General features: G+C 52.1%; 2 protein-coding genes across 7 annotated transcripts; one reads left to right on the forward strand and one right to left on the reverse strand.

The window, feature by feature from the left end:
* Nucleotides 1–36: 36 nt before the first annotated feature.
* Nucleotides 37–4,899, forward strand: SLC25A39 (solute carrier family 25 member 39). 3 transcript variants are annotated; one of them, XM_079134261.1, is made up of 12 exons: nucleotides 37–347; nucleotides 1,503–1,602; nucleotides 1,723–1,782; nucleotides 1,907–1,951; nucleotides 2,206–2,339; nucleotides 2,725–2,792; nucleotides 2,927–3,051; nucleotides 3,253–3,426; nucleotides 3,754–3,863; nucleotides 4,101–4,182; nucleotides 4,260–4,340; nucleotides 4,418–4,899. In XM_079134261.1, exons 2-12 carry the CDS (start codon nucleotides 1,518–1,520, stop codon nucleotides 4,531–4,533), a joined length of 1,080 nt encoding a protein of 359 aa, XP_078990387.1. In that variant the 5' UTR covers nucleotides 37–347; nucleotides 1,503–1,517; the 3' UTR covers nucleotides 4,534–4,899. The 3 variants fall into 3 exon arrangements, with proteins under 3 accessions (XP_078990387.1, XP_078990386.1, XP_078990388.1); XM_079134260.1 differs by lacking the exon at nucleotides 37–347 and adding an exon at nucleotides 437–572; XM_079134262.1 differs by lacking the exon at nucleotides 37–347 and adding an exon at nucleotides 437–572 and having other exon boundaries at nucleotides 2,230–2,339.
* A 1,022-nt stretch (nucleotides 4,900–5,921) lies between these two features.
* On the reverse strand, nucleotides 5,922–15,113 carry RUNDC3A (RUN domain containing 3A). 4 transcript variants are annotated; one of them, XM_079134258.1, is made up of 11 exons: nucleotides 14,772–15,113; nucleotides 11,056–11,171; nucleotides 10,566–10,699; nucleotides 10,310–10,395; nucleotides 9,344–9,433; nucleotides 9,158–9,238; nucleotides 8,850–9,015; nucleotides 8,578–8,735; nucleotides 7,740–7,877; nucleotides 7,527–7,633; nucleotides 5,922–6,523 (listed from the first exon to the last, which is right to left on the reverse strand). In XM_079134258.1, the coding sequence occupies exons 1-11, from the start codon at nucleotides 14,876–14,878 to the stop codon at nucleotides 6,381–6,383; spliced, it is 1,326 nt and encodes a 441-aa protein (XP_078990384.1). In that variant the 5' UTR covers nucleotides 14,879–15,113; the 3' UTR covers nucleotides 5,922–6,380. The 4 variants fall into 4 exon arrangements, with proteins under 4 accessions (XP_078990384.1, XP_078990383.1, XP_078990382.1 ...); XM_079134257.1 differs by having other exon boundaries at nucleotides 10,566–10,702; XM_079134256.1 differs by having other exon boundaries at nucleotides 10,566–10,714.
* Nucleotides 15,114–23,429: the final 8,316 nt, after the last annotated feature.

Raw genomic sequence — 23,429 nt, forward strand, 5'->3', positions numbered from 1 at the left:
ACCATAAAGTAGTAAAACTTCAGCAGGAAGTAGACACCAATGTTTGCATTACTGTTTTATTCCCTAGCGACCTCGGGAGAATTGATTCTTGCCGCCGCCTCGTAGATGAGGACACCAAAGAGCGAACAGTGCGATACCCACGCCGTCTGGAAAGTTCCGGTGAACACTAGGACTCCCGGTGCAGTGATCCGCCAGGGTATAGGCGGGGTGGGGCTTGTCAAGTGCGGTGCTGCAGCCAGGTCAAGCGCGATGTGGACACAGCGACCTTGACCCTCTGGTTTCAAGGAGCGCTGGGCCAGCATGGAATCCGCCTGCTAGACAGCGGCGCAGGGGCGGGACCAAGGCAGGTGGGGGGAGCGAGTGGGCGGGACCGGTGGGACTCCGGGTAGGAGAGCGGTCGGCCCGCGGGGGCGGGGCTTAGAAGCCGTTCGGGGCGGGGCCAGCTAGGCCAGTTTCCCAGTCCTCCTTGTGTGAGGCGGGCGAGCGCGCGCGCACCCTGCACCGGCCGCGGAGCCGCTATGGGCCCGCTGGGCCCCTGGCGCCGCGCCGCGCGAGCACCGGCTTAGAGCCAGGTGGGCGGGCCGGAGCTGGGGTCCGGCTGGGATCCGAGGCGGGAATGGGATCTTGGGGGTCCCTCCGAACTTGAGTCTGGGCTGGGGACGCTGAGTCGCGGGCCACTGGGCCCTCATAGCCTACGCTGGGACGGGGCAGGTCCCGGAGGGTCGGGAACAGGTCTTTCTCCTCGTCCCTGCCTCGTGCCCTCTCGGCTGAGTCCCCATCTCCTATTCTGGGGAGAGTGGCAGAGGAAATGTGCTTCCTATCCAGGTCTCCGGCCTGGTCTGTCCGGCCTCGGAACGCAGCGTGTGGGGGAGTGCCAGGCACCCCAGCCAGCAGTCGGGGAAAGACGGAAGGCCCTCTCTCGCCGACATCAGATGTGTTAACACGTTTCCCTTGATGCCCAGCCCCACCTTTCTTCGCCCAATAACTCGAGGGGCGCAGGTGCCCGCCCCGGGGCGCAGGTGCTGGAGTCAGGGCCAGAGGGAGCGGCTCAGGAGTTTTGATCTTTGGGCCGCCAGGGCCAAACCCGGCGTCTGCACTTAAGTGCACAGTAAGCATGTGTGGTGTGGGTGAGGAGATGGCATTGGGCCATAATTACCATTAACCAACTACTCCTGGAGTGACCTTGGTTAGATCACCTAAGGTCCCTGAGCCTCAGTTTCCCCATTGGCAAAGTGAGACAGACACCAGCGGTTTTGGAAGGTTATTGTGAGGATTATTGAGGCAATTGCTGGGTGAACTATGCGGGTGAGCATCGGTTAAAATCCCAAAGAACTGCCTCATCCCGTGAGGCTTGTCAGTTGGTATTCCTTTATTTTTTTATTTCTCGGTTTCTAGTCAGGGGATAGAACTCAGGGTTGCCCAGCATGGTAGGCAAGTGCTCCACCATTGAGCGGTACTCCCAGCCAACTTGGTGCTCCATGTGACTGAGGTTTATTTTTCAGGATTGAAACAACAAGATGGCTGACCAGGACCTTGGGGGCATTAGCCCTCTCCAACAAATGATGGCCTCGGGGGCTGGGGCTGTGGTCACCTCCCTCTTCAGTAAGACCTGGGGAGGTGGGATGTGAGCAGCTGGGGATTGGGGTAGATCAAAGATGGGAGGCACCTTTGTCCTGGGGGAGGGTCAAAGGATGGGATCCTGAAAGGAGCCTTCTCCCCCAGCAACACCCCTGGACGTGGTGAAGGTCCGCTTGCAGTCTCAGCGCCCCTCAGTAGCCAGTGGTGAGTACCTGACCATGATGCCAAATGGGGGTGGGGGGCTGGACTAAGTGAGGATCTCCCAGAGATGGGGTACTTGAGGTGGGTGGGGAGCTCTCCTGACTTGAGGGGCTGCCTTGTATTTTAGAACTGATGCCTCCCTCCAGACTCTGGAGCTTCTCCTACACCAAATGTGAGTGCCCCAAGCCACAGGGAACCTGGGAGGGTTTTGGGAGGGAGTCTCCCAGTGTCCTCAGGTCACCTGTGAGCCCCCTAGTTATGACCTAGCACATACTTTCAGGTCATGTCCCCTAGCACTCTGTCCTATTCAAGAACATCATCCATGCAGGGATTCCAGCCTCTCTCGGCCTGCCAGGGATGGGAACTCACCACCTCCCTGCAAGGTTTCAGGGCCCTGTCATCCTAATATCTCTTCCCCTTCCCCAGCGCCCGCCTCTCTCCAATCCACAGGGAAGTGCCTCCTGTACTGCAATGGTGTCCTGGAGCCTCTGTACCTATGCCCAAATGGTACCCGCTGTACCACTTGGTTTCGTGATCCTACCCGCTTCACTGGCACTCTGGTGAGGAGCAGGGAAGAATGGGTATTGCAAGGCATGTAGAGGCAGCTAGTTCGGTTTGGGAAGGGCTTCCCAGAGGAATTAAAGCCTCTATGAAGTTTTTCTTTTGTTTTCCTGTCCTGAGGATCAAACCCAGGGCCCTGTCCATGCTAGGCAAGTGCCCTACCACTGAACTGTATTCCCCGACTTCCAAAACATTTCGAAGGGGGGACTAGGAGTCCACCTGGAGCTCACTGATCGGCTGCATGCATGGAGTTCTGAGAGACTAACTGCCCCTCAGTGCTGTGGGCAGAGGCTGAGGGCATTAGGCCAGGCCCAGCTTGGGCCAGCCTGTCCCACGCCTTGTTCATGTCGGTCTTTCTCCTTTGTCTGGTGCCCATGTGGCTAGGATGCTTTTGTGAAGATTGTGAGGCATGAAGGCACCAGGACCCTGTGGAGCGGCCTCCCAGCCACCCTGTGAGTAGCCAAGTCCTGGGTATTCCCTTCCTTTGTTGCCTTTTGATCTCTTGCTCTCTTTTGACTGGCTGCCTGGGATGGGGGATGCTTGGGAGCCCTTGGGAGTTGCAGGTTACCTTTATCTACACTCCTAGGGTGATGACTGTGCCAGCCACCGCCATCTACTTCACTGCCTATGACCAACTCAAGACCTTCCTCTGTGGGCATGCCTTGACTTCTGACCTCTATGCACCTATGGTTGCTGGTGCACTGGCTCGCTGTGAGCACAGCCCTGGGCCCTTGATCTCTCTCTGTCCCTGCCTGTACCTGACCCCAGTCAGTCCAGCTCCCAGCCCCAAACTCTGCCATCTTGGGGGCCCGGGGGGGTGGGGATGTTCCAAGTCTCCAGACCCTGGGGCAGCAGCTGGGTACTCCAATGTAGGACGTGAAACCTGAACTCTTTCCACTGTCCATCCTGCAGTGGGCACTGTGACAGTGATCAGCCCCCTAGAACTTGTGCGGACAAAGCTGCAGGCTCAGCATGTATCATACCGCGAGCTAGGCACCTGTGTCCGGGCTGCAGTGGCTCAGGGTGGCTGGCGCTCACTGTGGCTGGGCTGGGGCCCCACAGCTCTTCGAGATGTACCCTTCTCAGGTAGGCATCCAGGAGTGTAGGGACTGGGGTATGGGAGTCCTAGAATGATATACAAGGGATCTGCAGCAAGTCCTGCTTTGTTAACTCATGGCCATGAGGTCACTTAACTTCTCTGAGCCCTGGGTTCCTCATTTGTAAAAGTAGGCCAACAGTGAAAGTATTTGCCCAGGTTTTCATGAGCAAATTCCTTCAGGGGGACTGTTACAAATCCTGGCACAAACAGACAAGCCTGCAACCAGGAGGGCATGGTTGTAGGTGAGACATGAGAGGTCTGGGGCCCACCTCCATGGCCTCTTCATCTCTTATGAGTGCTCCCCACTTCCTAAGCTCTGTACTGGTTCAACTATGAGCTGGTGAAGAGATGGCTGAATGGGCCCAGACCAAAGGACCAGACATCTGTGGGCATTAGCTTCGCAGCTGGCGGCATCTCAGGGACGGTGAGTTGACTGGGTTGGGTGTGAGGCCAGTGGAGGTGTCCCTGAGGTCACCTGGGGTCACCTGAGGGTTGATGGAGATCCAGGAGAAAAGTCCTCACCAGCAGTACTTGAGCATCTGTCAAGGTCCTTAGCCATTCCTAGAAGGCCTTCATCCCTCCTAGCCCCAGGAGCTACCAGTGTGCCAAGGACAAGAATCATGGGAATGGGGATGAGCCAGCCCTCTTTTCACCCTACCAGGTGGCTGCCATCTTGACTCTACCCTTTGATGTGGTGAAGACACAGCGCCAGGTTGCGCTGGGAGCTGTAGAGGCTGTGAGAGGTGAGCTGCCAGGCAAGTGGGGAAGGGGAGCAGGCAGGGGCCCAAGCAAATCCCACTGAATTGCCTTGAATTTGCAGTGAAGCCCCCGCGGGTTGACTCCACCTGGCTGCTGCTTCGGAGAATACGAGCTGAATCAGGCACTAAGGGACTCTTTGCAGGTGGGTGTCTGTCTGCGTGTTTGCATCTGTTTATCTAGAACCCTGACCCCTGACCTTGGCCTCCCTTCTTGTTGCAGGCTTTCTCCCGAGGATCATCAAGGCTGCCCCCTCCTGTGCTATCATGATCAGCACTTATGAGTTTGGTAAAAGCTTCTTCCAGAGGCTCAACCAGGAAAAGCCTCTGGGCCATTAAATGGGGCCAGGAAATGGACTCTAGCTCTTCCGTGGATGGGGGGCAGGAGGAGACTGAGTCAAGTGCCTTTTCCTCAGCACTCAGGGGAGGGGCCTCGTTTCCCTTTTCTCCCAACCAAGAGCCCCAGGTAGGGCTGTCTCCCAACCTGGGCCACCCAGGCCTTCTTAGACCCAGCTTGCTTCCTGTTGCTCCCCCTTTCTAAGATCATCCCTTTCCCACCCCCAAGTTCAAGACCAAATCTGATAATTGCCTGCCTCTTGTGTTCCCTTTGTGTTTGCTGTAGCTGGGCCCCCAGGAGCCAAGAACCCCTGGGCTCAGCTTAGTCTCCCCGCCCTGTTCATGCTCTGTCTAAAAATTATGAACTTCTGTGTGGTGCTTATGACTGCTGCGGCCAGGCATGGGGGAGTGGCTGGGAGGGGTCCTGATGCTGGCTTTGGCTGCCCAGAGTGGCACCCATAAAGAAGCCCTTCCCAACTTAGGGAGGGTCAAGTTGAGAACACAGAATTTAGGAAGGTAACAAGTTGACATTGTAGTGAGGTCCCTTCAGGGTGGACCCACTGTATTGGAAGAGAGAGCTATCAGGAGACATCTCCCAAGAGCACACTTAGGTGACAGGGGAAGAGGCGGGGTTTCTTACCTGCCAAGCTCTGGCTAATAGACAGGGTTGCAGCTTTGGGCTAAAGCTGAAATTCTTAGACCCCTGGCATGGAAACACCCTGCCAGGGCTGACCCGCATCCTGTTCCCAGAAGGTTCTGTCTCCTCTGCCTGTGTTGAGCAGGTATTAAAGAGGTGAGGTTGGGCCTGTAGCTTAGTGATGGAGCACTTGCCTATTGTGTGTGAGGCACTGGGTTCAGTCCTTAACACCACATAAAAAACAAACAAAATAAAGATATGCTGTCCATCTACAACTACTAAAAAAGAAAAAAAATTTTTAAAGAGGTCAGTTGGCCAAGCACAGTGGTACAAGCCTGAATTCCAGCAACTCCGGAGGCAGCAGGATGGCAAGTTCAAAGCCAGGCTCAGCAACTAAACAAGGCCTTAAGCAACTTACCGAGACTGTCTCAAAGAATTTTTTTAAAAAAAGGGCTGGGGATGTGGCTCAGTGGTTAAGTGCCCCTGGGTTTATCCCTAATACCAAAACAACACCAAGAGGTCAGGTTGAAGGGCACTTTCTTGTCTTGGTCCTGCCCTGGGTAGACTTCATTACTTAGAATATATCCTAAGAAACCACTCTCCCTGAATCACCGTGGCCCACTTGGCACGAGGTGATTCCGATATGGTGAGCCTCACCTTGTTACAGGCCAGGCTCTGGCTCTACTGCCTGTGCTAAGCTCAGCACGGGGCCCTATCCCAGACCTATCCCAGACCCCCACAGATGAGGCCACCCTCAGTCCTCTGGTTTTTATTTGCCTGGTCCCCCCAGAACCCCCATGTGGGGGCCAAGAAAGGAGTGACTCCAGAGGGTACACAAGGACAGACCAGAGAGGCAGGGCAGCAGGGTTGCCAAGGCTGGGCCACCAGCTCTTGAGAGTGGGAGATGAGCAAAGGAGAGTCCAGAGGGATTCAGCCAGGTATCAGGGCCACCAGAAGAATGGAGTGGCTTCCCCGAGGTACTCCCTGTGGCCTTGGTCTTCCTGCCTCCTGACCCCACTGCTTCCCTTCACAGCCCCTGCCTCCTTGGGCAGGAAGCTAAAACAGGCAAGAAGCAGGGGTTATCTTTCCTCAGAGACCCCTGGCTGGGTGGGCAGCGTTCTCTGGAAGGGCAGCCTGGACTGGGGGATTCAAGGAAAGGTGGCAGGTGTCCATGGCCCCTGGCAGGTGGGGCTGGCACTGCCCATGCCGCTTCTCAGCTGGGGCTCAGTGCTGGGCTGCCCTCGGGACTGTCGCTCACCAGGCACTCGTTGGATTTGAAGCTCGCCAGGGACTTGCAGCTGGGGATGGAGGCCAGGGAGCCGCAGAGGCCCAGCATGGAGGGCGTGGGGTCCTTTCCTGGGAAGAAAGGGCGGGTGAGGTGGGACCAGCCATTGTACATGTGTGTGAGTTGGGAGAGGGATGCAGGGTGGGCAGTGAAGGGACGGCCCTCAAATCACCCCCTGAGACTTTCTTGATCTCTTCTGGAGCATTTGTCATTTTTAATTAAACCATTAAGCACCTGTTTCTGTCATGCACAGTGCTGGGGACACTGTATTGTAATCATCAGTTTATGTCTCTCTCCCCCTGAGGTTCGTTCTCTTTTTGTCCATTTATTAATCACGCAGTGAGCATTTGCTCTGTTCCAAGCACTGGGGATACAGAGAACGGAGAGACGTGGTCCCTGCCCTCATGGAGCTCACAGTCTGGTGGGGGAGACAGACACAGAGACAATCACAAACACAGTGTGGTGGGTTACATGTCCACAGCCTGCCTTGTCTCAAAGAAGATCTAGGGCCATCCAATACAGTGTGGTTATAAAAAAGACAGGAAGTCCAGCACAGGGAGAACTAGGATGGGAAAAACAAGATGAAGCCAGGGAAGAGGGCAACACAACGCATGCGTTGAAGTCCTGGGTATTCACTCGAAGGGAGCCACTAATTTGGCTCTGAGCTTCCTGGCAGCCAAAGAAAAGGGGAAACAATGGTCAGGCAAGCAGTTCACAGTGTGCATAGGAGCAAATAAGGCTGAGGAATTCCCCAAGAATTTGTGAGCCCCATGAGGCTGTCATATCAAGAAGCCATTGAGCCCTCACCATAAGCCAACACTGGTGATCATTTTTACCAGCATTGCCATTGTAGGGATTGGAAACAGGGCTCAGCAAAATGAAGCAACTGGCTAAGCTTTCACAGCTAGAGGAGGCACAGCCAGGATTGCATGGGTTCTGTCACCCCAAACCAAGCTCCTCATTGTTCTAAACGCTCAAGAAGGGCTGAGAATATGAGGGGCTTGGCCAGGGCCTGACTGAAAACCCCTGAGGCCCTTCCTGGAGGAATGCTGAATGCCAGGGTGGGGGGCTCACCGATGGGGCCCCAGGGCTCTTCATCCCGCTTGCCCTCTCCCAGGCGCTGGGAGTCAGAGCTCAGACTGGCCTCAGCTGACAGCGGTTCAGTGCTCATGAAGCTGTGTCTGTGGTGGAGCAGAGAGAGAGGTGCAGGCAGAGGCCCAGGGTCTCAGGTCCTTCTTCCCCAGGGGCCCAGCACTCAGCCCCAAGCTAAGCCTACTTGGGACTTACCTCCGGTAGAGCTTGGAGGTGCTGGTACCCTCCGCCCCATTGAGTGTTCCCAGCGAGGGCCACTGGTTGACGAGAGGTGTTGTGAGTTCCTTGGAAGCCTGGGCCAGGGGGGCGTGGTCACCGGGGATCAGACCTGTCCTGGGAGGGGGAGGGGGGTCAGGCCTGGCTGAGAAAGGGAGCAGAAATAGGAAAGGGAGACTCAGCGAGGGGTTGGGGCAGGGATTAGGAAGGAAGCCTGAGTAGTAAAAAGGGGAAACAGTGTTGGGGTCACTGGGGCGGACCCAGGCAACCAATGGAGATGGCACTGGTGGTAGTTAGAAAGAATGGAGTTGTAGGGGTCAGGATGACATGATGTGGGGGGCAGTGGAGAATAGTAATGGGATGTCATGGGGAATGGTGCTGAATGGTCACATTTAGGGAAAAAATGTTACATAAATCCTTAGGGGGATCCATAGGGGTGAGGTAGGGGTGTAGGTTCAGAGGACTTAGGATGCAGATCAGAGGGTGCTAAACAGGGGAGTGATAATCATGTTGAAGGTCTCTGAGTGACAGAAGTCCTGAGAGTAAATATTGGGGTCCCAGCATTAATGTTAGATGGCCACTCTCGCTGATGTGGGGAATTGAGGGTGACTGAGGGAGGTCACTGGCTCTTATGCTGAGGATAATGTTTGCAAGACGTTGCCGGAATCTTGGGGCGGAGGTGATGACATTGTGAACTGATGCAGGTGAGTTGGAACGCTGGTGTCAGGAAAGGTAATGCAAGCCAGTGGGGCTGGTGATGGGGTTCACCGGGATGATGTGTCGGGGATCAGGGGCCAGGGCAGGCGGCCGCGCTCACAGCTGCTCCTGCAGCTCAAGGATCACGCCTTCCAGCTCCCGCTTCTCGCGCTGGTTCTGTGCTGCAGCCTCCTCCAGCTGCAGCAACAGCCGCCGGTTCTCCGCCTCCAGGTCCTTCAGCTGCGACTCGCGCAGTCGCACCAGCTCCTCCAGGTAGCCCTGTGGGGCGGACCGCTCAGTCCGGGCAGAGCGGGTCCCAGCTACTGCCCTGGTCTGCTCACGCGGTAGCTCCGCCCCTGGCAGCTCTCGTGCCCCAAGCCACGCATCACGCACCTTCTGCGCATAGACGATGCGGAACTTCTGCTCCATCTTGTGCCACTTGTTGTACCAGCTGTCCTCGTCGGTGACAAGCGGCAGGTAGGGGTGTTCGGGCGAGTTGTCCTCACTGGTGCTGCTCTCGGCGCTGTGCCGCTCCTCCTCGTCGGTCAGGTAGTCGTAGCTTGCGGGAGGGACCGGTGGGTAGGGCCGGCCCTGCCCCGCCCCAACCTCGTCCTATACCCCCCAGATGTGTGGACCAGGATGATGCTCTGCGCCACCTCCAGTCCGCCAGCAATACCCACCGCAATAATAGGGCCGCTCACCTCTGGGTGAACTTTAAATAGGGCGTGTAATCGATGACCACAGGGGTCTTCCCGTCCAGAACTTCGCCCTTTAGGCAGAAGCTAGGACACAGAAGAGACACAGAGTTGGGGGAGGGAATGAGAAGGCGGACATTTGGGGAGAAAACCGTCCCTTCCGCTACCACCATGCAGACCTCATCATCCCACCTGAAGTCGATGACGCTCAGTCCTATCAGCATCCCGGTGAGGAGAGTGGCTTCCTCCCGCAGCATGATGGCTCCAGAATCATAGAACCGCCTAAGGGGAGCCGGGAGGGTCTGTGGGTACAGCTATGACAGAGGACCTCCGCCCCCAGGATTTATCTGGCTTACTACAAACTTCCTGCTCAGTACTCAGGGGTGGGCTTGTCTCCACCTCAGACTGGGGCTCAATGGGGCTAGTGCCTGTGTCCCACACCTACTGAAATGTGTTCTCTAAGAAGAGACTTCTCCATCCTGACTGGTACCTCATTCCCACCAAATACTTGGTCACCCTGATCCTTTAAATTACAAGGAATTTGTGCTTGGCATGCCAGAGGCACTCAAAAAATAAATTACTCCAAAATGAAACTAGCGGGTAGACTGTAGTAAGAACATAAATTGAGTATGGTCATGTGAGAGGTGGAGGTATGTGCCCAGGACTGTACCCAGAAAATGTCCCACAAACCTTCCTGCACTGGCACATTCTGCCTTGTGCTTCTGCCCCAGGGTCCCAGTCCCTCAGTTTAGGGATTGAAGCTTCCCACATCGGGTCTGTGTGTTCTTGGGAGGCAAGTATAGAGCTGCTGTATTGTTTGAAGAACCAGTAGGGCCATGGGCTACAGGTCATGGCACAAGGTCAACAAGTAAAACAGACCATGGTTGAGGCTTGTTCAGAAGTATATCCAAGGGTAGAGCTATGCATGATGGGCAGGCACTGGAAATAAAGGCAGATAATATGCAATAGAATTTGACTAGGAAGTGATGGTGGTGGTGCTAAGGCAGACCCAGGGTGGTCTGGAAGAAGGAAACTCTCAGTGCATGCTGGGACTTGTAGTCCAAGCACTGAAGGTTGCTGCGGGAACTTATTTTTATGTTCAGGCAACTACAAATGTGCACACTGGGACTTATGGTCCAAGCTGCCTATGGGTCTGACCTGGTAGTCCGGACGTCCCGCAAAGCTGTGGTGATATATTCTGACAAGCGCTTTTCCATCAGTGCCACCCGGATCCATGCCCGACCCTGCAAAGCATGCTCACATTTACTTGTCCCAGAGGGACCCATATGTCCAGTATCAGGTGGCCCTTCTCCCCAGTGCTTTGGACAAGGGGTGAAGATCAAGGAGCAGGCAGGCACTCTGTGTACAGCTCAGGGATTAATTGCCTTGACCCTGGCCACCTCAGGACCCTCACCTTGGCTCGGGCAGTACTGATGTTTTCCATGTTCTCGATGCTGCTCACACAGTTGTTGGGCACTTTGCTGCAGGCCAACCGGATATAGTCCCAGAAGCCCCGCTGCCCATCTGAGCTGAACCAGCTCACTGGACCTGCTGGGGCACAGGCTGAGCCAGGGCAGGGAGGGGGCTCAGCAAAACCAGGGAGTTTGGAGCGGGTCCACATAATGAGGCACTTACATGCATCAGTGTAAGAAGCCACACCCACACATCCCACCTTCCCCAAACATGTGCACACACAAAGGGTGTGTCAGCACATAGCTGCATGCACAGTCATGGGGCTATGGACAGAAGCCCTCCTCCTTTCCCCAGCTGTGCACGTGAGCTGTATATGGCCCAGAATGGGGGCCAGGATCAATAACAGGGTTCAGAACTTCCTGGAGAATATCAAAGTGGGGTGCCTGGAAGTTGGAAGGGCTGGAGAATGAGGGGCGGGAACTCAGGCCCACCTTTGAAACGGTGGCTGAGGATCTGCTCCAAAATGGCTGCAAAATTAACAAACTCCTCAGATGAGTCGTCGATGGGCTCTGCTGTGTACTTCTCCAGCAGGGTTTTCACAGAGAACCTGGTTGGGGGTAGGGAGATGGGGCAGTGGGGGGTCAGGTGAGAAGATAGGGTGATGGTAGTAGAGGAAAGGTGTTGGGCAGAGAGGGAGTGACTGGCAGAGAAGAGGTCATGAGGGCATGGATATGGTGGGGAGGCAGGGACCATAGGGTGCTGTGGCATGTGGTGTGAGAGGGTAGCAGGTGTGTGTGGGGATAACAGGTAGGAGACTGACAAAGTGGGTGACAGGAGAGGTGACAGCCAGAGAAAGGAAGCTTCAGGAACAAGGTATGAGAGGGGATGAAACAATAGGTAGAAAGATGAGGCATCAAGAGCCAGGAGGCTGTCCCCAAGCCCCTTCCTTCTAGACTACCCTCAGAGTTGTACTCTCTCTGTGTGCGGGCTGAGGGTCGACCAGGAGTCAGAAACTGGTTTGTGACCCTGCTCTAAGCTGTCTTCTGTTGTTGCTAGAACAGCCTTCCATTCCTCAGGGGATGGGGCCAGTCACCTGTGCCAGGGCATGTGAGTTGGCATATGCACATGGAGCATGGGCGTGCATGGGTGGCCAGGTGGGCTCAGCCCACAGATGTCCTCCTCCCCGCTTTTCCTTCTTGGCTTTCCCACCCACACACCAGCTGCCCAGAACTAGGTGGTGCAGAGCAGGATGGAGGGAGGTGCAGGGTATGGATCCGAAATGTACATTGGGTGGGAGGGGACATTGGCAGCAGATCCTTGAAAGGGGCATGGGGGCCCAGACACTGGCTTCTTAGAGAGGAAGGGAACCAAGGAAGGACAGTGGGTCTGAGGGCTTGGAGCCCAGCAGTCCCCATCCCTCTCTCCAGTGCTGCTCAATGCCTCCTACTCCCTCTGCAGTCCCTGCCCTACAGTCTCCACCTGCCACCCCTGCAGTGGTAGGAGGCAGGGGTGCGGACATGCATGGCTTCTAGCATCCCATTATCTCCCTGTTGTGGATGGCAGAGCAGGAGTGGATGTCCAGGGATAGGGAACCTCTTTGGAACTGTCCATTTTTCTTTGTTAATCAAGCCCTATAATGTGCCAAGTACTGTTCTCAGTGTATTACCTCAACTATCCTCCCCACAGCCCTGAAGGTAGGCCCTCTTATCACCACTATCATCCCCATTTTACAAATGAGGAGACTGAGGGTCCAAAAGGTTGACATAACCTGGTGAGAATTCACACAGGTATGTATGATTCCAAAGCCCTTGTTATTTCTGCTATATCTTGTGGCCTCCTGGCAGCTGTCACAATTACTGAGGACCTGGATAGCTTCTGCCTCCTCTGCCCTCTGTCCTCCATTCTGCAACCCTCCAGTTCTGGAGCGTTGGCTTCTGAGACTTTCAAGCCAATGGTATAGCCGAGCCCATGCCCCCATCTTCCCTTTAGGCTGAGAACAGGTCTGGCTTGAGACCAGAGCCAGGTCAGTGTTGAGTCACACCGTTTGGGTGCATCCTGCTAGATTCAAATCCTATTTGGTTGGGTGCAAACAGGAATACTAGTTCTTGCCTCATTTAATTTTTGTTCAGATCCCAGGTGGGGCTGGGAGAAGGTAAGTATGTCCAGGCTGCTGGACAGGGTGATGAGGAGCTGGGCCATTAATGGGAGGGAGCCTGTGTTTAGGAAATTATCTGGGTTTCATCATGCACCGGCCCCCCAGTTTGATTTCTCTGGGTCATCTGGGTCATCTGAAGTGGGCCTGGGACTGAGTCAATGTGGCAGCCATCTACCATCTGTCCTCAGGGGTGCTGCAGAGCTGGTCATCGCCCCCGGGGAATCCCATGGTGTGTTCCCTCTTAGGAGGTTCAGTGACTGCAAGTTACCATGGAGACAGGGAGGCAAGGGCTCAGGGGAGCCTGCGGCCTGCTAAAGGGAGCTGAAGGCGAACCACGTGACAGTGATGAGGCAGCAGGGGTCCCCCAGGGTTTCTGAGCCTTTCTCATGTCCCCAATCCCCAAAATTTTAACCCTCACCCCCCAGCTCTAAGCTACCTAACAACCACTTCTCTAGTCTAGGCCAAGGGGAGTTCCCTCCTTTTCCTGTGCACTTCGGAGGCTGAGCTCACCTGGGAGGCAATAGAAAGGAGAGGAGCCTAGGAGGTCAGAAGCCAAGAGAGGAACATGAAACGTGGTATCAGGATGGGACTGCTTTTGTGTGCCACACACTGGGCTAGGCTCCTACATGATAGGCCATACCATTCTTTGGTATGGCTTTTATATCTAAAATGGGTATGATGAGGGACCCAAAGCCCAGAGTAGTCAGGAGACCTTTCCAAGGTTGCAAAGCTAATACTTGAGGTAAAAACTTGAACGTAGGACAATCTGGCCTCAAAGACAGAAATCTTCACTTAAACCCCAGGCAGAATTTGGGGGATGAGGGTGGAGGCAGCGGCTCATACTTTGAGCTGGGTCATTGCTGCATTCCTTTTTTCCATAACATTGCAGGCATCTTTACAGAAGTCTGATGTGCACAGCTCTGTGCAAGGCACTAGGGATGTGATGGAGTGAGAGAGATGCTGTATGATTGGATTTGTGCCCAGGAACCTGGAAGCAGCTTTGGGAGCCAGGAACCTGGGCATCAGGTGGGCACTGACTCCTGGGAGGAGAAGGGCTGAGGCCGTGTGCAGGCAGGTGGGGCTGGCAAGAGAAGACAACCCAGTCCTGCACCCAGGAGCACCCTGCCATGAGAGGGGAACACCTGGTGGGCATGGGGGCAGGGAAGGCTGCAGATGGAGAAGGCAGCTGGCATGGAGATCCCAGAACCAGAGGCAAGTGCAGGTGGGGGCCCAGGAAGAGACTGAGAGGCTGGCCATTTTGCTGGCTTCAGGGTTAAGAGAGCAAGGGTGAGTCAGTGCAGGGTGAAGTGGGAAGGATCACTTCCTGGGCCCCAAGAAATCAGAAGAATTCTCCCAAACCTGCCACAGCCCCACCCTCAGGGACCTTCTGCCCTCCCAATCTCCTCCCCTTGAACCCAGGGACCCAGGCTTCTATGGGTAGGCCCTGGGTTCTTCCCTAGCAGGGCAGTGCCCCTCACCCTTCACTGGATGGGTTCAGGGACTTTGCCCACATGCCCAGATGACTCTGTCACAGGCTATAGCTGCCCACAGTGGGAGGAGGGCACCATCCTTGCTCCAGGATCTAGCATTAGAAAGTCTCCCAGGAAATCCCTGCCTTGGAGAGGCCAGGCTGAGAGGGGTGGCAGTGAGGGTACTTGGAGGGCATTTTACCCCCAAGGGTTCCCCACTGCCCACCCTGCCCCCCAACCCCAGCAGAGGAGCCAGCCATCCCCACCCCTCCCCCTCACACACAAAGTCACTTCCTGGTTCTCACAGGAAGCTGCAGTGCCAATTAAGCACCCCTCACCCCGCCAGGCCCCAGGCTGGGAATAGGCCTGGTTTGGCCTAGAAGGATAGGAACCGGACTTCCAACCCCTCTTCGGGTTCTGGGCTTGGAAGAGACAGAGGATGCATTCCTTTTAACCCTTTGCTCCCTCCCTTTTTCTCCGCGGCTGCTGGGCACCCTCCCGCCAGCATGCTCAGCCCAGGGTTCCGCAGCCGGTCCCAACCCCTCTCCCTGACACGCCACCCCCGCCCGCCGGCGGCGCCCACCTGCACACGGTGATCAGGTTCCTACGCTCCACGGCCACGTTGCGGGAAGACGCTTTCTTGGAGGATAGCCCCAGAGCCATGGTGGTCTGGACAAGGCTCGCTTCCATCCAGATGTGCGGCCACTGATGCCGCCGCCCGCTGCCCCCCACCCCGCCCGGCGCCCCGGCCCCCTCGCCGGATCACCGCTGGGCCCTCTGCCTACCAGGGCCCTTCGACCCCTTCACCGCCATCCCTGTGCCTCTACGCCGGGTGCCGGGTCCCCTCGCTCCCTCCCCCAGCGGCGATTCTGGAGCAAAACAAGGCCGGGGAGGGAGCTCTCCGAGGTGCTGAGCCGGGGCCCGTCACCCCCTCCCCCAGTCGCCCGTCCCCCCCTCGGCCGGTGACGTCAGGGCCGTCGGGCTCCGCCCCCCAGCAGACCGGGGACCAATCCGCAGAGGGTGCAGGGTCTGGGGGGAGGGGGAAGGGCTGGGGCCCCAGGGAGAGCGGAGGGGGTCCTCGCAAGAGGCCGAAATTGCCCGCAGGAACCGAGGGCCGGTGCTGCTCCTCCTCACTCGAGGCTGGGAACTGCTCTTCTTGCGTTTCTGAGCTCCGACGCCTCCACTCCCTTATTTCTGACCTGTGATCGGTGGTGTCCATCTCTGATTTCCCCTTGTTGCCTGCGGAATGTGAGAGCTCTTCACCGGTACCTAAAGCCAGCCCCACCTCCACTCCTTCAGCGTTAGCGTTCTGAGGCTCGGGCTGCGTTCAGAGTGCAGCTGGCCCTAAGGCGACGAGAGGCTGAGGAGCAGAGGCACAGCGTATCTATCTGTGCCCTAGCTAGATTTGTCTACACCAGTGTGGCGAAGCCAATCTCTCCTGGGGTGGAAAATGAAAAGCCAGAATAAACCATCCAAGACCAGCGCCTGGAACCAGTAGATGGGAGATGCAGGAATACTGTCAGCAAAGGCCCTGAGCTGTGTGGAGGTTCCCAGCAGTAGCGCTGGTGTCCACAGTGGTGCCAAGGCAACTGGAGGGGATAGCAGCCGACTCCCTCACACCACTCCAAGGGGCCAGCTGGCCTAAGGGATGGTAACTCTTTGGCTACCATCATTGCTGCATGGTGCCTTCATCCTTCTCTGGATGGGTCATTGATCCTGTGCAAGGCCAAAAAGGCCCTGAAAAACGGGTTGCAGCTTTTACTAGGAGGTGGGGGAATGAAGGCATCGTCTGTCTTCTCTACTACCCTTGGCCTCCATATTGCTCTTACCTGCCTCACTCCTCTGTTCAACCTATTCTAGGATGTGGACATTACTGCCATGGGAATTGGGTTGCTTTTGTCTTTGCTGTTGAGTTTTAGGAGTTCTCTGTATATTCTGGATATTGATTCCTTATCAGATATGATTTGCAAATATTTCATTTTACTTTGTTGATACTGTCTTCTTCTTTCCTTCCTTCCTTCCTTCCTTCCTTTCTTTTTTCCTTCCTTTTTCTTTCTTCCTAACTTTCTTCTCCCTACCCATTTCTTTCTGGTACTAGGGATTGAACTCATGGGTGCTTTATCACTGAGCCACATCTCCAGCCCTGTTTATTTTTTATTTTGAGACAGGGTCTCACTAAATTGGTCAGGCTGGCCTTGAACTTACTATCCTCCTGAATGGGCCTCCCAAGTAGCTAGGATTACAGGCATGCACCACCCCACCAGGGGTGGGGGAATCCTCTGGGTTCCAGACTTTGTTCTCCCTGTCTTCATTATATAGTCACAACCCAATTTTCCTTTGGTATTTGGGATTTGTCACCCTAAAAAAGGAACCCCCTTGTTTGCCCTGCACCAGGTGAGTCTTAACTTCCAGTTTAGTGAAATCATCATTGTATCTCCTGGTGAAAGGATTCCTCCCTTGGTGTAGTAGATGCTGTCAATGATCTCTCATTCTCTAAGCTCTTGCATACACTGGATGAATGTCCATTACCAGAACCTGGAATTCTCTACCTGAGGGCTCTGTCTGGCTACTGGAGCTTGCTGGGCAAACTGCAAGTTCTGGGGAATTATAGTCCCATCCATAGCAACCTTCAGGTAATAACTGGTGGGAATTGGTGGATAAATAATGAAGCTCTCTCATCCTTCAGGTAGGATAATCCTGTGGTTCATGTTATTACTGACTCCCTGACTTTCCCCACAGGATAAGGCTCCAGTTGCCCACATTCTTCACTTGCTTGATAACACATCCTTTAGGGACCTTCCTCTCTTCCTGTCACATTCCCATTCACTGACTGGGTGTTCCTAGCATCGCCTCTTTGAATCCTTGGCTCAGGTGCTACTTCTAGAGAGGGGTCCCACAGCAACACAGTTGGTATCTAAAGTTGTCCTAGAAAGAAGATCCCCAGGATAGAATTCTGGAATTGGGTCATTCACCATCCAGATGGCAATAAGGATTCCATTGTTGAGGTCAGTGGGGTACTAATGCCCACTGGAGTACTACATTCTTGTGAATACTAAACTTTCATTGTGGTGAATTGGGACGGTAAACTGAGAGGCATTGCCTATGTAATACCTAAGTATTTGAGGTATAAGAGGGAAATAGTATTTATAAGAATCATGATGTTGACTGGTTGCTTTTGCATGCTATTAACATGCTAAAAGGAAATAAGACAGATTCCCATCAGTCAACTGTCAACTCAGGGTACATTGTAAAAGCCAGAAGGCCTCCATGGCATCGCTAAAGGAAGCTCTTATCTCCTTCAGCTTATGTAGGGAAGACCATGCTGAAAATCAGTCTCACAATCTGATTGTGAGAGTTGCAGAGTTTTCTATGTAAAACCTCAGCAGATCAGGGCCCTGATAGGAAAGGAGTAGGATCCTGAGATAAGATGTGGGAATATGCATTCTGGAACCCCCAGATTATCCTCAATCCTTTGGGCCAGTAGAAATGGCCTCTCCCCCTTGGTAGAAGAGTAGCCTGATAACATGCCACGTGCTCACCTAAGACAGATACCTCACAAGATGATACTTCCTCTCTTTAAGGCCTGACCCTGGCTCTCCTTCATGATACTAGACTAATCATTCTGGACAAGTCTCATCATGGGCCAAGTGTGTAAGTACTATCACAACTGTGGGAAGAAATATATTATTCACTGAAGGAGCTAGAGGAGCTGGCTAACATGTACCAACAGAAATTGGGATAACATGCTTGGGAAGGGATCTCGAGAGTTTTGGACTGGAGTCAGGGAGTGGAATATATGATGAATAAGGGAGAGTTTATTGATGTGGGATACTCCATCATGACCAAGGATTTAACATTTTAAAGGCTTGGCGAGGAGACTGGGAGCCAGTTGCAATATGCAACTGAGAAAGATCTAGAAAGTTTGGGAAAAACGTGGGTGACAGCTAATGAGAGGGAGATGTTGGAATTTCCTTAGTGGAATGCTGGGGAAGAGGACAAAAGGTTCAGAGAGGAGAGCAGGCCACAATGAAATTATTACCATATAAGTGGCAGAGAACCTTCCGACCTACTGTGTTCCTCATGAGGGTCCAGAAATACTCCCTTCAGAAAAGTGCTAAGAAATGTACTAGTTGGTGAAGGGCCACTGACCTCTTCCCAGCTCAATGGTGGCTACCCTTTTCAGGCCTGAGTTGATGGTAGCGGAAGCTTCTGGGCACTGACCTTCCTGGAGTCAGTGGGTATGATGGGTATCTAGAACAGGAGCCAGGTGACACACTGAGTCATCAGAGGCAAAACAGACATAATTACCACAGTGGGCAGAAAGACCAGAATGGTTAGCAAGGATCTGCTTTGATGGTCAGGAGACCATGGCATTCCTAGACAGGCAGACAGCCAATGAGATTATTTCTTGACTTATATAACAAAAAACAAGCAAGAAGGAGAGAGCAGAAAGCTGTTGTCAGTCACCACAAAGGAAGATCTCAATTCTTTACCTGGTTTCCAGACCCAAACTATTTTTCAGATGCAGAACCCATTGATTCAGGGAGAATCTTCCTATGCCACAGCAAATTTATATCATAGGGACTAGAGATGTGGTAGGACACTAATCTAGTATGCACATGGCTGGGTTGCATCCTTAGCACTGCAAAAGAAGAAAAAAATGAGTTTATATCATAGTTATTATCTCACTTTTCTCCCTAAAGTACTGACAGTCATTTCTCAGAACAACTGTACTCTGGGTATTATGGTTTAGATATGAGGGTCCCCCAAAAGCTCATGTGTGAGACAATGCAAGATGGTTCAGAGGAGAAATGATTGAGTATTGAGAACCTTAACCCAATCAGTGAATTAATTTCCTGACAGATTAACTGAGCGGTAACTGAAGTCAGGTAGGGTGTGGCTGGAGGAGGTGGGTCACTGGGAGTGTACCTTGGGGTATATATTTTGTAATTGGCAAGTGGAGTCTCTGCTTCTTGATCATCATGTGAGCTGCTTCCCTCTGCCACATTCTTCCACCATGATGTTCAACCTCACCTTGAGCCCTGAGGAATGGAGTCATCTATGGACTGAGACGTCTGAAACCATGAGCCCCTAAATAAACTTTTCCTCTTCTACAATTGTTCTGGTGAGGTCTTTTAGTCACAACACGGAAAAAGCTGGCAAAAACACTGGGTCAGGGGAAATACTCAGATCTTGTGAGGTTTTGGATATTGTGAGCTGACACTGATACAGGGGACCTAAAATGCCATCACAGACATATGTTAAGGAAGGTTGTATTATAGATGCCAGGTGATCAAAGGAGACCTGACCCATAAGACCAACCTGGTAACTATTTCCTGGTCCTGGAATGCATCACTGGAACGGATGTGTTTTGTGGCTATTGAAATTCTCAGTTGGTTTCCTAAAATTAGAGTAGGAAAGGCCAAGAGGAAATCAACCCCTCTTCCTGCTAACATAGTAAATCAAGAATAGTTCCACCTCTCAGGTGATTAGGATACAGAGCAGTGGTCACCACATTATCTCCTTTTAACTCACCCTTCTGACACTTGCAAAAACCAGATGAATCATCGCAGGTGAGGTGAACATAAGCAATCAGTGGCCCCAACTGAGCTGCCGTGCCAGATGGGGAAGGTTTCTTAGAACCAACTAATATAGCCCCTGCCATTTAGTAAGTGCTATTAATTTGGTGAAGGAAGATTAGAAGCAGTTCCCTTTCCCTGGAGACAGACAAGAGTAGGAGTTCACAGTCATTATCCAGGGCTTAACTCTTCTGCTTTCTGTCACAATATAGTTCAAGGGGACCTTGATCACTTTGGTTTTCCACACAATATCACACTGATCCTCTGTATTAATGACACTGAGTTAATCAAACCTGGTGAGCAGGAAGTGGCACACACTCTGGATGCTGTTGACAAGAATAAATCCTATGAAGACTCAAGGAACTCTGTGAAAGTTGAAAGACTCCAGTGGTCTGCCACCACCACATACTTCCTGCCCCTCAGGCAGAAGTGGGCCCCTTCAGATTTTGGAGATGGCATATGCCATCTTTCTGGGCTGGAGTTGTAGCTCAGTGGCAGAGCATTTACCTAGTCTAGCATGTGTGAGGCACTGAATTCGATCCTCAGCACCACATAAAAATAAATAAGTAAACAAATGGTAAAATAATTTAAAAAAAAAAGAAGAAAATACTGCTCCCACTTATTTATCAGGTAATGCAGAAGGCTCCTGGTTTTGAGTGAGGCCCAAATAAGAGAGGATTTCATGTTCAGGCCAAGAGGAAAATGTCCCTGCTACCTGAGCCCTTTTAACCCAGCAGATTCTAACTTTGGTTCATAAAGATGCTTTGGAGAGTGTCTGGAAAGCCCATGTTGGAGTAGAGGATTCACTTTATAATAAAGGAGATGTGACCATGGACACATGACCATATGATACATGGGTCCTACCATATACCGTCACTCTGAATCTTCTGGCCTGGAGTTGGGATGCTGTGCTGTCCTTAATGATGCACCATCTGCTCTGAACTAGTGGTCATTTGATGGTGCTGCTGCGTCCACAACAGCTAAAATACATGGTTCTAGGAACCAAGGAAGAGCAAGGAAAGGCCCTCTCACCACCATTCCCAGGGCACACTGGGAATTTGTGTTTCCCACTCATGCTTCCATTCTTGGGTAGACTAGTGTTCATGATTCCCTTAGGTACATGGAGGAAATGTTTCTACCGGTTACACTCATACGTGGATTCCTCTGAGCCTAACGCTATGACTTCCTCTGGATCATGTTGAGCGTGCCACTGGCAGGGAGGGGCAATAGACCCCAACTCTCAAGAGGAGGTAAGATTTCTGCTCTGTAAGAGGGGCAAGGAAGAATATGTCTGGAACTCGGGATTAACTGGGGCCCTGTCAATGCTATGCATGACGGCAGCAGAATGGACACTTGCCTCCAAACCGTGACCAGGGTGGGTATGGAAACCAGAGACTCAGATCCTTCAGGAATAACTTATCACAATATATAATCTACAACGTTATATCAGTTCACACATGATAAAAGTCCATCAACTGATTAATGGATAAACAAAGTGTATTATAGTCATAACACAATGGCATCTGCAATGAAAAAGAATGAAGTACTACTGTGTGGAACACGTGGGTGAACCTAGGAAACGTTATGCTAAGTAAAAGAAGTCAGTCACAAAGGAGAAAAACACCTGGATTTTATTATTACATTTATATAAAATTTCCAGAAGAAACAAATCTATAGAGAAGTAAGTAAAATAATGGGTTACCTATGGGGTGTGACAGGTATGGGGTTTCTTTTCGGGGTGATTGTGGATTTGTGTGTGTGTGTGTGTGTGTGGTGCTGGGGATTGAACCCAGGGATGCTCTACCACTGAGCCACATCCCCACCACCTTTTTTTTTTTTTTGAGACAGGGTCTTGCTAAGTTGCTGAGATTGGCCTCAAACCGTCACTGTGGTTTTGATTTGCTTTTCCCTAATGACTGATGATGTAGTTGAATATCTTTTCATGTGCTTACTGGCTATTTGTGTATCTTCTTTGGAGAAACTCTATTCAACTCTTTTGACCATTTTTAATTGGGTCATTTGTCTTTTTCTGTAATTAATTTTTAATACTGATTTTGCTCATTTACTCAACATTTCTGTAAGTTCAAGTAATTTATCTGAAGGTTTTTTTTTTTTTTTCCCATCAACTTGTGTGTCTCTGTGACCAAAGTACCCAATAAGAACAATTTAGATTCTGAAAAGCAGTATGGAGATAGTTATGGTTTGGATGTGAGGTCCCCCAGAAGCTCTTGTGTGAGACAATGCAAGAAGGTTTAGAGGAGAAATGACTGGGTTATGAGAGCCTTAACTCAATCCGTGAATTAATCACCTGATGGGATGAATTGAGTGGTAACTGAAGGCAGGTGGGTGTGGATGGAGGGGGTGGGGCACTGGGGATGTGGCTTTGGGGTATATTCTTTCATCATGACGTTCAGCCTCATCTTGAGCCTGGAGGAATGATCCCAGCCGTCAATAGGCTGAGACCACTGAAACCGTGAGCCCTCAAGTAAACTTTTCCTCCTCTAATTGTTCTGATCAGGTCTTTTAGTCATGGCAACGAAAAAGCTAACGAAAACAGAGATTCCTCAAAAAACTAGGAATGGAACCACCATTTGACCCAGTTATCCACTCCTAGGTATATGTCCAATGGATTTAAAGTCAATCACATCAATGCTTATAGCAGCTCAATGTACAATAGCTAAATTATGGAGCCAACCTAGGTGCCCTTCAGCAGGTGACTGGATAAAGAAAATGTGGCATATATACACAATAGAGCATTACTTAGTCCTAAAGATGAATGACTTTATAACATTTGCTGGTGAATGGATGGATCTAGAGAATATTGTGCTAGGGGAAATAAGTCAATTCCAAAAAACCAAAGGTCGAATGTTTTCTCGATATGTGGATGCTAACACACAGTAAGTGGGGAGGGAGAATAGATGTTCAGTGGATCGGACAAAGGGGAATGTAGGGAAGGGCAGGGGATGGGAATAGAAGAGACAGTGGAATGAATCTGACATAACTTTCCTACGTACATATATGAATACAGCACAGTGAATCCCACCATCATGTACATCCAAAACAAATTAATTAAAAAATAATAAGTATGGGTAAATGGCAGAAAGATCAATAGCGGGAAGGGCGCAGGGGGAGGGAAAGGGAAGAGGCACCAGGGTCTGGATTAGAATAAGATGTAGTGCATGCTTGTAGAATTATATCAAAATGGATTCTACTGTCATATATAACTAAAAAGAACTAGAAATGGAAAAAGAAAAATGAAAAGAACAATTTAGAGGAGGAAAAGTTTATTTTGGCTCACAGTATCAGAGGTCTCAGTCCATAGATAGTGAACTCCATTGCTCTTGGGCCAAGGTGAAGGCCCACATCATAGGAAAGGATCCAGCAGAGGAAAGCTGTTCCTCTCATGGCAGGAGAGAGAGAGAGAGAGAGAGAGAGAGAGAGAGAGAGAGAGAGAGAGAGAGAGAGAGAGCACCAGTGAGCAGAGGCATACAGAGAGCCAGGACTCAGGGAATATGCACCCTTCCAGGGCACAACCCAGTGACCCACCTCCTCCAGCCATGCCCCACCTACCTATATTTAACCTCCAGTTTGGATGGACAGACTAGATCAGAGCTCTTATAATCTAATCATTTTACCTCTGACTATTTCTGCATTAACAGGAG

Source organism: Sciurus vulgaris, assembly GCF_902686455.1.
Source record: "Sciurus vulgaris genome assembly, chromosome: 3".
Lineage (NCBI taxonomy): Eukaryota > Metazoa > Chordata > Mammalia > Rodentia > Sciuridae > Sciurus > Sciurus vulgaris.

Coding starts and splice junctions, on each gene's coding strand:
- SLC25A39 (XM_079134261.1), top strand. CDS start 1,518: ATGGCTGACCAGGACCTTGGGGGCATTAGCCCTCTCCAACAAATGATG. Junction 4,183..4,259: donor AGCTGTAGAGGCTGTGAGAG/GTGAGCTGCCAG, acceptor TTGAATTTGCAG/TGAAGCCCCCGCGGGTTGAC. Junction 4,341..4,417: donor CACTAAGGGACTCTTTGCAG/GTGGGTGTCTGT, acceptor TTCTTGTTGCAG/GCTTTCTCCCGAGGATCATC.
- RUNDC3A (XM_079134256.1), bottom strand. CDS start 14,878: ATGGAAGCGAGCCTTGTCCAGACCACCATGGCTCTGGGGCTATCCTCC. Junction 11,172..14,771: donor AACCTGATCACCGTGTGCAG/GTGGGCGCCGCC, acceptor ACCCCCAACCAG/GTTCTCTGTGAAAACCCTGC. Junction 8,736..8,849: donor GCATCGTCTATGCGCAGAAG/GTGCGTGATGCG, acceptor TCCGCCCCACAG/GGCTACCTGGAGGAGCTGGT.